Source organism: Oncorhynchus keta, unplaced genomic scaffold (assembly GCF_023373465.1).
Source record: "Oncorhynchus keta strain PuntledgeMale-10-30-2019 unplaced genomic scaffold, Oket_V2 Un_contig_25527_pilon_pilon, whole genome shotgun sequence".
NCBI classification, from domain to species: Eukaryota; Metazoa; Chordata; class Actinopteri; order Salmoniformes; family Salmonidae; genus Oncorhynchus; species Oncorhynchus keta.
Genome location: NW_026284490.1, coordinates 47,372 through 60,000, shown reverse-complemented (window position 1 = coordinate 60,000; position 12,629 = coordinate 47,372). Strand labels below are relative to the sequence as shown.

The following is a 12,629-nucleotide window of genomic DNA, read 5'->3' as shown; positions in this document are numbered from 1 at the left end:
GTGTTTAATTTCTATATTGTAATTACCTCGCCACTATGACCTATTGTATTGCCTTACCTCCCTTATCTTACCTAATTTGTACACACTGTATATAGACTTTTTTTCCTATTGTGTTTTTGACTGTACGTTTGTTTACTCCTTGTGTAACTCTGTGTTGTTGTTTGTGTTGCACTGCTTTGCTTTATCTTGGCCAGGTCGCAGTTGTAAATGAGAACTTGTTCTCAACTAGCCTACCTGGTTAAATAAAGGTGAAATATATATATATATATATTTAAACACATCGTATCTAGGCAACAACAAGGTCTGAGGAGGATGTCTCTGACAGTCTATAGTGTTGGAAATCTCAGACCTTGGAGCATCGTTCCGAGGCAACAAATAAGGTCTGGGGGAAGATGTCTCGGACATTTCCAAATGTAAGGAAAATTGCTCCGGGGAAGGTTCTCTTCAAACAGACAAGTCTCACAACAAATCACATATCTTTGTAGGCGGGGCTTAAAATGCTGGTGGGAATTGTGCTCATGTTTAACTATGGCAACAAGCTGATACGGCAGTGACATTACTGGTGACTTGCTTTGCATTTCGCGCTTCCTTTCTGTCCCAACTGATGCGCAACTTGTACAGAATTGTTAACCTGGAGCATTGGCACACTGCCGGAAGCAACCCGTCTGTCTAGAGAGACTAGTGACCCGTCTGTCTGGAGAGACTGGAGAGACTAGTGACCCGTCTGTCTGGAGAGACTAGTGACCCGTCTGTCTGGAGAGACTAGTGACCCGTCTGTCTGGAGAGACTAGTGACCCGTCTGTCTGGAGAGACTAGTGACCCGTCTGTCTGGAGAGACTAGTGACCCGTCTGTCTGGAGAGACTAGTGACCCGTCTGTCTGGAGAGACTGGAGAGACTAGTGACCTGTCTGTCTGGAGAGACTAGTGACCCGTCTGTCTGGAGAGACTAGTGACCCGTCTGTCTGGAGAGACTAGTGACCCGTCTGTCTGGAGAGACTAGTGACCCGTCTGTCTGGAGAGACTAGTGACCTGTCTGTCTGGAGAGACTAGTGACCCATCTGTCTGGAGAGACTAGTGACCCGTCTGTCTGGAGAGACTAGTGACCCGTCGGTCTGGAGAGACTAGTGACCCATCTGTCTGGAGAGACTGGAGAGACTAGTGACCTGTCTGACTAGAGAGACTAGTGACCCGTCTGTCTGGAGAGACTGGAGAGACTAGTGACCCGTCTGTCTGGAGAGACTAGTGACCCGTCTGTCTGGAGAGACTGGAGAGACTAGTGACCCGTCTGTCTGGAGAGACTAGTGACCCATCTGTCTGGAGAGACTGGAGAGACTAGTGACCCGTCTGTCTGGAGAGACTAGTGACCCATCTGTCTGGAGAGACTGGAGAGACTAGTGACCCATCTGTCTGGAGAGACTAGTGACCCGTCTGTCTGGAGAGACTGGAGAGACTAGTGACCCGTCTGTCTGGAGAGACTAGTGACCCGTCTGTCTGGAGAGACTGGAGAGACTAGTGACCCGTCTGTCTGGAGAGACTAGTGACCCGTCTGTCTGGAGAGACTAGTGACCCGTCTGTCTGGAGAGACTAGTGACCCATCTGTCTGGAGAGACTAGTGACCCATCTGTCTGGAGAGACTAGTGACCCATCTGTCTGGAGAGACTAGTGACCCGTCTGTCTGGAGAGACTAGTGACCCGTCTGTCTGGAGAGACTAGTGACCCATCTGTCTGGAGAGACTAGTGACCCGTCTGTGTGGAGAGACTAGTGACCCGTCTGTCTAGAGAGACTGGAGAGACTAGTGACCCGTCTGTCTGGAGAGACTAGTGACCCGTCTGTCTGGAGAGACTAGTGACCCGTCTGTCTGGAGAGACTAGTGACCCATCTGTCTGGAGAGACTAGTGACCCATCTGTCTGGAGAGACTAGTGACCCATCTGTCTGGAGAGACAAGTGACCCATCTGTCTGGAGAGACTAGTGACCAGTCTGTCTGGAGAGACTGGAGAGACTAGTGACCCGTCTGTCTGGAGAGACTAGTGACCCATCTGTCTGGAGAGACTAGTGACCCGTCTGTCTGGAGAGACTAGTGACTCATCTGTCTGGAGAGACTAGTGACCCATCTGTCTGGAGAGACTAGTGACCCGTCTGTCTGGAGAGACTAGTGACCCGTCTGTCTGGAGAGACTAGTGACCCGTCTGTCTGGAGAGACTAGTGACCCGTCTGTCTGGAGAGACTAGTGACCCGTCTGTCTGGAGAGACTAGTGACCCGTCTGTCTGGAGAGACTAGTGACCCGTCTGTCTGGAGAGACTAGTGACCCGTCTGTCTGGAGAGACTAGTGACCCATCTGTCTGGAGAGACTAGTGACCCATCTGTCTGGAGAGACTAGTGACCCGTCTGTCTGGAGAGACTGGAGAGACTAGTGACCCGTCTGTCTGGAGAGACTAGTGACCCGTCTGTCTGGAGAGACTAGTGACCCATCTGTCTGGAGAGACTGGAGAGACTAGTGACCCGTCTGTCTGGAGAGACTAGTGACCCGTCTGTCTGGAGAGACTAGTGACCCGTCTGTCTGGAGAGACTAGTGACCCGTCTGTCTGGAGAGACTAGTGACCCGTCTGTCTGGAGAGACTAGTGACCCGTCTGTCTGGAGAGACTAGTGACCCGTCTGTCTGGAGAGACTAGTGACCCATCTGTCTGGAGAGACTAGTGACCCATCTGTCTGGAGAGACTAGTGACCCATCTGTCTGGAGAGACTGGAGAGACTAGTGACCCATCTGACTGGAGAGACTAGTGACCCATCTGTCTGGAGAGACTAGTGACCCGTCTGTCTGGAGAGACTAGTGACCCGTCTGTCTGGAGAGACTAGTGACCCATCTGTCTGGAGAGACTAGTGACCCGTCTGTCTGGAGAGACTAGTGACCCATCTGTCTGGAGAGACTAGTGACCCATCTGTCTGGAGAGACTAGTGACCCGTCTGTCTGGAGAGACTAGTGACCCATCTGTCTGGAGAGACTAGTGACCCATCTGTCTGGAGAGACTAGTGACCCGTCTGTCTGGAGAGACTAGTGACCCATCTGTCTGGAGAGACTAGTGACCCATCTGTCTGGAGAGACTAGTGACCCATCTGTCTGGAGAGACTAGTGACCCGTCTGTCTGGAGAGACTAGTGACCCGTCTGTCTGGAGAGACTAGTGACCCATCTGTCTGGAGAGACTGGAGAGACTAGTGACCCATCTGACTGGAGAGACTAGTGACCCATCTGTCTGGAGAGACTAGTGACCCGTCTGTCTGGAGAGACTAGTGACCCATCTGTCTGGAGAGACTAGTGACCCGTCTGTCTGGAGAGACTAGTGACCCGTCTGTCTAGAGAGACTGGAGAGACTAGTGACCCATCTGTCTGGAGAGACTAGTGACCCGTCTGTCTGGAGAGACTAGTGACCCGTCTGTCTGGAGAGACTGGAGAGACTAGTGACCCATCTGTCTGGAGAGACTAGTGACCCGTCTGTCTGGAGAGACTAGTGACCCGTCTGTCTAGAGAGACTAGAGACCCATCTGTCTGGAGAGACTGGAGATCCATCTGTCTGGAGAGACTAGTGACCCGTCTGTCTAGAGAGACTGGAGAGACTAGTGACCCGTCTGTCTGGAGAGACTAGTGACCCATCTGTCTGGAGAGACTAGTGACCCGTCTGTCTGGAGAGACTAGTGACCCGTCTGTCTGGAGAGACTAGTGACCCATCTGTCTGGAGAGACTAGTGACCCGTCTGTCTGGAGAGACTGGAGAGACTAGTGACCCGTCTGTCTGGAGAGACTAGTGACCCGTCTGTCTGGAGAGACTAGTGACCCATCTGTCTGGAGAGACTAGTGACCCGTCTGTCTGGAGAGACTAGTGACCCGTCTGTCTGGAGAGACTAGTGACCCGTCTGTCTGGAGAGACTAGTGACCCGTCTGTCTGGAGAGACTAGTGACCCGTCTGTCTAGTCAGTCTAGGATACATCAGTGTTAGAGGATTGACTTGAGCAGTGCGGCAGCGTACGTTTGATCAGTGACATTTACATGGATTTAATACACAGATAGATTCAACTTGCAACCTTCCCAGCTGTAACAGTTCAACTTGCAACCACACAGCTGTAACAGTTCAGTCATCATAGCACTAACACCCTCCTCCACGCCCCTCCTATCCCTCCTCTCTCCATGTTACAGTGTTCATGGAAATACTGTATACTGACTCGGCTCTGGGTGCTGGCTAGCAGGGTGTGTGTACACCAGTGATCTAGTCAAGTCACTAAACTTCCAGTCCAAGTCGAGTCCCAAATCTCTAACATTTGAGTCCAAGTCCTAGAGAAAGCTAAGTAGGGCTAGAAAGCTAAATAGGGCCAGAAAGCTAAGTAAGGCCAGAAAGCTAAGTAGGGCTAGAAAGCTAAGTAGGGCTAGAAAGCTAAGTAAGGCCAGAAAGCTAAGTAGGGCTAGAAAGCTAAGTAAGGCCAGAAAGCTAAGTAGGGCTAGAAAGCTAAGTAAGGCCAGAAAGCTAAGTAGGGCTAGAAAGCTAAGTAGGGCCAGAAAGCTAAGTAAGGCCAGAAAGCTAAGTAGGGCCAGAAAGCTAAGTAAGGCCAGAAAGCTAAGTAGGGCCAGAAAGCTAAGTAAGGCCAGAAAGCTAAGTAAGGCCAGAAAGCTAAGTACGGCCAGAAAGCTAAGTACGGCCAGAAAGCTAAGTAAGGCCAGAAAGCTAAGTACGGACAGAAAGCTAAGTACGGACAGAAAGCTAAGTACAGCTTGACTGCTTATATTGTAGCTATCTAATACAAGGAAGAGAGACTTTCTGACAACAAAGTCAGCAATCGTCGAGTCCGAGTCGAGTCACGGAAATCGTGAGTCAAATGAGTCCTGGGTTCAGGTACTACAACACTGCTGTACATAGTCTGTGTGTGTGTGTGTCTCACAGCGCTGAGTTAACGGATAAGGTGCTCACCAAACTATGTTGCCAAACCTTACTACTTAAAGGGGGAATGCACTAAGCTTATCGTGTTCACACATGCACACGCACGCCAGCACCACAGACCCTTGGTGTGTTTTTCTAACGAACCAAACCCGTGTTCTCCTTAGCGTGTTCTTAGCATGTGCATGCCAAACTGTACCATGTATGTGTAGTGTCTGGGGGGTGTTTCTGAGATACCCCTCTCTGCCCTGTCCTTCCGTAGGACCCAAAACACCCCCCTTCCTCGCAGCCCTAATGGTCCGGTCTGGCCTAGGTAGAATCATCTCCTCCCCTCTGCGTTCCGGCCGGGTGGTACAGCCCAACACCCCTGGCTCTAAAGGTGGGCGTGGCCGGGTGGTACAGCCCAACACCCCTGGCTCTAAAGGTGGGCGTGGCCACAGGTAGGGTGTCTGTCACCTGTCACCTGGCTGTCTGTCTGTCATCACCCACGGAGACCATCTGGAACGGCTCGAGAACCCCCCCGTCACCCTCCCCATCCGCGCCACCCCCCTCCCTCCGCCTCCGCCTCCCAAACCCTGTCAACCCATCCACAACATCACTACATTCTACAGCTCAGGACCACATTCTACAGGACCACATTCTACAGCTCAGTGTATATAGGACATCCATCCACAGTAACCATCTGACATAGATTCTGTCTCCGTGTTATGTGGTTGCTATGGGTCTTGTCTCTGTCTTATGTGGTTGCTATGGGTCTTGTCTCTGTGTTATGTGGTTGCTATGGGTCGCTCTGTGTTATGTGGTTGCTATGGGTCGCTCTGTGTTATGTGGTTGCTATGGGTCTTGTCTCTGTGTTATGTGGTTGCTATGGGTCGCTCTGTGTTATGTGGTTGCTGTGGGTCTTGTCTCTGTCTTATGTGGTTGCTATGGGTCGCTCTGTGTTATGTGGTTGCTATGGGTCGCTCTGTGTTATGTGGTTGCTATGGGTCGCTCTGTGTTATGTGGTTGCTGTGGGTCGCTCTGTGTTATGTGGTTGCTGTGGGTCGCTCTGTGTTATGTGGTTGCTGTGGGTCTTGTCTCTGTGTTATGTGGTTGCTGTGGGTCTTGTCTCTGTGTTATGTGGTTGCTATGGGTCTTGTCTCTGTGTTATGTGGTTGCTATGGGTCTTGTCTCTGTGTTATGTGGTTGCTATGGGTCTTGTCTCTGTGTTATGTGGTTGCTATGAGTCTTGTCTCTGTTTTATGTGGTTGCTATGGGGCTTGTCTCTGTGTTATGTGGTTGCTATGAGTCTTGTCTCTGTGTTATGTGGTTGCTATGGGTCTTGTCTGTGTTATGTGGTTGCTGTGGGTCTTGTCTCTGTGTTATGTGGTTGCTATGGGTCTTGTCTCTGTGTTATGTGGTTGCTATGGGTCTTGTCTCTGTGTTATGTGGTTGCTATGGGTCTTGTCTCTGTGTTATGTGGTTGCTATGGGTCTTGTCTCTGTGTTATGTGGTTGCTGTGGGTCTTGTCTCTGTGTTATGTGGTTGCTATGAGTCTTGTCTCTGTGTTATGTGGTTGCTATGGGTCTTGTCTCTGTGTTATGTGGTTGCTATGGGTCTTGTCTCTGTGTTATGTGGTTGCTATGGGTCTTGTCTCTGTGTTATGTGGTTGCTATGGGTCTTGTCTCTGTGTTATGTGGTTGCTATGGGTCTTGTCTCTGTGTTATGTGGTTGCTATGGGTCTTGTCTGTGTTATGTGGTTGCTATGGGTCTTGTCTCTGTTGTGTGGTTGCTGTGGGTCTTGTCTCTGTGTTATGTGGTTGCTGTGGGTCTTGTCTCTGTGTTATATGGTTGCTATGGGTCTGGCCTCTGTGGTTGCTGTGGGTCTTGTCTCTGTGTTATGTGGTTGCTGTGGGTCTTGTCTCTGTGTTATGTGGTTGCTATGGGTCTGGCCTCTGTGGTTGCTGTGGGTCTTGTCTCTGTGTAATGTGGTTGCTATGGGTCTTGTCTCCGTGTTATGTGGTTGCTATGGGTCGCTCTGTGTTATGTGGTTGCTATGGGTCGCTCTGTGTTATGTGGTTGCTATGGGTCTTGTCTCTGTGTTATGTGGTTGCTATGGGTCGCTCTGTGTTATGTGGTTGCTATGGGTCTTGTCTCTGTGTTATGTGGTTGCTATGGGTCGCTCTGTGTTATGTGGTTGCTGTGGGTCTTGTCTCTGTGTTATGTGGTTGCTATGGGTCTTGCTCTGTGTTATGTGGTTGCTATGGGTCTTGTCTCTGTGTTATGTGGTTGCTATGGGTCTTGTCTCTGTGTTATGTGGTTGCTGTGGGTCTTGTCTCTGTGTTATGTGGTTGCTATGGGTCGCTCTGTGTTATGTGGTTGCTGTGGGTCTTGTCTCTGTGTTATGTGGTTGCTGTGGGTCTTGTCTCTGTGTTATGTGGTTGCTATGGGTCTTGTCTCTGTGTTATGTGGTTGCTATGGGTCGCTCTGTGTTATGTGGTTGCTGTGGGTCTTGTCTCTGTGTTATGTGGTTGCTATGGGTCTTGTCTCTGTGTTATGTGGTTGCTATGGGTCTTGTCTCTGTGTTATGTGGTTGCTATGGGTCGCTCTGTGTTATGTGGTTGCTATGGGTCGCTCTGTGTTATGTGGTTGCTATGGGTCGCTCTGTGTTATGTGGTTGCTATGGGTCGCTCTGTGTTATGTGGTTGCTATGGGTCGCTCTGTGTTATGTGGTTGCTATGGGTCGCTCTGTGTTATGTGGTTGCTATGGGTCGCTCTGTGTGGATGTTGACGCATGTCCATGTATTCACTCACTTTGCTCGAATCGAACGATTCATCAGGTTCATCTGATTCTTCTAGTCTGATTCATCTGATTCATCAGGTTTATCTGATTCCTCTGATTCATCAGGTTATTCATCTGATTCATCAGGTTTATCTGATTCTTCTAGTCTGATTCATCTGATTCACCTGATTCAGCTGATTCATCTGATTCATCAGGTTTATCTGATTCTTCTAGTCTGTTTCACCTGATTCACCTGATTCACTAACCCTCTCCTCTTCTCTCTAGATATCAACGCCCAGGCTAGGAAGCTACAGAGGAACAGAACTAAAGGAACTCTGACACTACCTCGACCTGGGACCACCTTCTGCCGTTCCCTCAGTGAGACCAGTCTCAACCAGGTACACTACTACTATAACTATTACTACTATTATAACTATTACTACTATTATAACTATTACTACTATTACTATTACTATTTACTACTATTATAACTATTACTACTATTACTACTATTACTACTATTATAACTATTACTACTATTATAACTATTACTACTATTACTACTATTATAACTATATTATAACTATTACTACTATTATAACTATTACTACTATTATAACTATTACTACTATTATAACTATTACTACTATTATAACTATTACTACTATATAACTATTACTACTATTATAACTATTACTACTATTATAACTATTACTACTATTATAACTATTACTACTATTATAACTATTACTACTATTACTACTATTATAACTATTACTACTATTAACTATTACTACTATTACTACTATTATAACTATTACTACTATTACTACTATTACTACTATTATAACTATTACTACTATTACTATTACTATTATAACTATTATAACTATTACTACTACTATAACTATTACTACTATTATAACTATTACTACTATTATAACTATTACTACTATTACTACTATTATAACTATTACTACTATTATAACTATTAATACTATTATAACTATTACTACTATTATAACTATTACTACTATTACTACTATTATAACTATTATAACTATTACTACTATAACTATTACTACTATTATAACTATTACTACTATTATAACTATTACTACTATTATAACTATTACTACTATTATAACTATTACTACTATTATACTATTATAATAACTATTACTACTATTATAACTATTACTACTATTATAACTATTACTACTATTATAACTATTACTACTATTACTACTATTATAACTATTACTACTATTATAACTATTACTACTATTATAACTATTACTACTATTATAACTATTACTACTATTATAACTATTACTACTATTATAACTATTACTACTATTATAACTATTACTACTATTATAACTATTACTACTATTATAACTATTATAACTATTATAACTATTATACTATTATAACTATTACTACTACTTATAACTATTACTACTATTATAACTATTACTACTATTATAACTATTACTACTATTATAACTATTATAACTATTACTACTATTACTAACTATTATAACTATTACTACTATTATACTATTACTACTATTACTACTATTATAACTATTACTACTATTATAACTATTACTACTATTATAACTATTACTACTATTATAACTATTACTACTATTATAACTATTACTACTATTACTACTATTATAACTATTATAACTATTATAACTATTACTACTATTATAACTATTACTACTATTATAACTATTACTACTATTATAACTATTACTACTATTATAACTATTACTACTATTACTATTACTACTATTATAACTATTACTACTATTACTACTATTATAACTATTACTACTATTATAACTATTACTACTATTATAACTATTACTACTACTATAACTATTAGACCACTATTACTACTATTATAATGAGACCAGTCTATAAGGTATTACTACTATTATAACTATTACTACTATTATAACTATTACTACTATTATAACTATTACTACTATTATAACTATTACTACTATTACTACTATTATAACTATTACTACTATTATAACTATTACTACTATTATAACTATTACTACTATTATAACTATTACTACTATTACTACTATTATAACTATTACTACTATTATAACTATTACTACTATTATATTATACTATTATAACTATTACTACTATTATAACTATTACTACTATTATAACTATTACTACTATTATAACTATTACTACTATTATAACTATTACTACTATTACTACTATTACTACTATTATAACTATTACTACTATTATAACTATTACTACTATTATAACTATTACTACTATTATAACTATTACTACTATTACTACTATTACTACTACTATTATAACTATTACTACTATTACTACTATTATAACTATTACTACTATTATAACTATTACTACTATTATAACTATTACTACTATTACTACTATTACTACTATTATAACTATTACTACTATTATAACTATTACTACTATTATACTATTATAACTATTACTACTATTATAACTATTACTACTATTATAACTATTACTACTATTATAACTATTACTACTATTACTACTATTACTACTATTACTACTATTACTACTATTACTACTATTACTACTATTACTACTATTATAACTATTATAACTATTACTACTATTACTACTATTATAACTATTACTACTATTACTACTATTACTACTATTACTACTATTATAACTATTACTACTATTACTACTATTACTACTATTATAACTATTACTACTATTATAACTATTACTACTATTACTACTATTACTACTATTATAACTATTACTACTATTACTACTATTACTACTATTATAACTATTACTACTATTATAACTATTACTACTATTACTACTATTACTACTATTATAACTATTACTACTATTATAACTATTACTACTATTATAACTATTACTACTATTATAACTATTATAACTATTACTACTATTACTACTATTATACTATAACTATTACTACTATTATAACTATTACTACTATTATAACTATTACTATTATTACTGCTATTATAACTATTACTACTATTATAACTATTACTACTATTATAATTACTACTTTATAACTATTACTACTATAACTATACTACTATTATTACTATTATAACTATTACTACTATTATAACTATTACTACTATTATAACTATTACTACTATTACTACTATTATACTATTACTACTATTATACTATTATAACTATTACTACTATTATAACTATTACTACTATTATAACTATTACTACTATTATAACTATTACTACTATTATAACTATTACTACTATTATAACTATTACTACTATTATAACTATTACTACTATTACTACTATTACTACTATTATAACTATTACTACTATTATAACTATTACTACTATTACTACTATTATAACTATTACTACTATTACTACTATTACTACTATTATAACTATTACTACTATTATACTATTACTACTATTATAACTATTACTACTATTATAACTATTACTACTATTACTACTATTACTACTATTACTACTATTACTACTATTATAACTATTACTACTATTATAACTATTACTACTATTATAACTATTACTACTATTACTACTATTATAACTATTACTACTATTATACTATTACTACTATTACTACTATTACTACTATTACTACTATTATAACTATTACTACTATTATAACTATTACTACTATTACTACTATTATAACTATTACTACTATTACTACTATTATAACTATTACTACTATTACTACTATTATAACTATTATAACTATTACTACTATTATAACTATTACTACTATTATACTATTACTACTATTACTACTATTACTACTATTACTACTATTACTACTATTATAACTATTACTACTATTATAACTATTACTACTATTATAACTATTACTACTATTACTACTATTATAACTATTACTACTATTACTACTATTATAACTATTACTACTATTACTACTATTATAACTATTACTACTATTATAACTATTACTACTATTACTACTATTATAACTATTACTACTATTACTACTATTATAACTATTAGACCACTATTACTGCTATTGAGACTATTCTAACTATTATAACTACACTACTATTATAACTATTACTACTATTATAACTATTACTACTATTACTACTATTACTACTATTATAACTATTACTACTATTACTACTACTATAACTATTACTACTATTATAACTATTACTACTATTACTACTATTATAACTATTACTACTATTATAACTATTACTACTATTATAACTATTACTACTATTACTACTATTATAACTATTACTACTATTACTACTATTACTACTATTACTACTATTATTATTATATAACTATCCAGCTAGCTGGCTCTATTCCAGGAGCTGTACATGTTGGGTTATATTATATAACTATCCAGCTAGCTGGCTCTATTCCAGGAGCTGTACATGTTGGGTTATATTATATAACTATCCAGCTAGCTGGCTCTATTCCAGGAGCTGTACATGTTGGGTTATATTATATAACTATCCAGCTAGCTGGCTCTATTCCAGGAGCTGTACATGTTGGGTTATATTATATAACTATCCAGCTAGCTGGCTCTATTCCAGGAGCTGTACATGTTGGGTTATATTATATAACTATTAGCTGGCTCTATTCCAGGAGTTTTACTGTTACTATGTTGGGGAGCTTACATATATATATAACTATCCAGCTAGCTGGCTCTATTCCAGGAGCTGTACATGTTGGGTTATATTATATAACTATCCAGCTAGCTGGCTCTATTCCAGGAGCTGTACATGTTGGGTTATATTATATAACTATCCAGCTAGCTGGCTCTATTCCAGGAGCTGTACATGTTGGGTTATATTATATAACTATCCAGCTAGCTGGCTCTATTCCAGG

The 12,629-nt window shown here is 39.5% G+C and overlaps 1 protein-coding gene across 1 annotated transcript in view; it reads left to right on the top strand.

The window, feature by feature from the left end:
- radil (Ras association and DIL domains) overlaps positions 1-12,629 on the top strand; it is a 61,554-nt gene that overhangs the window by 5,066 nt on the left and 43,859 nt on the right. The window contains exon 4 of the mRNA XM_052506100.1: positions 7,971-8,083. Within this exon, the coding sequence (XP_052362060.1) occupies positions 7,971-8,083 (113 nt within the window). The remainder of the gene's footprint in view (positions 1-7,970; positions 8,084-12,629) is intronic.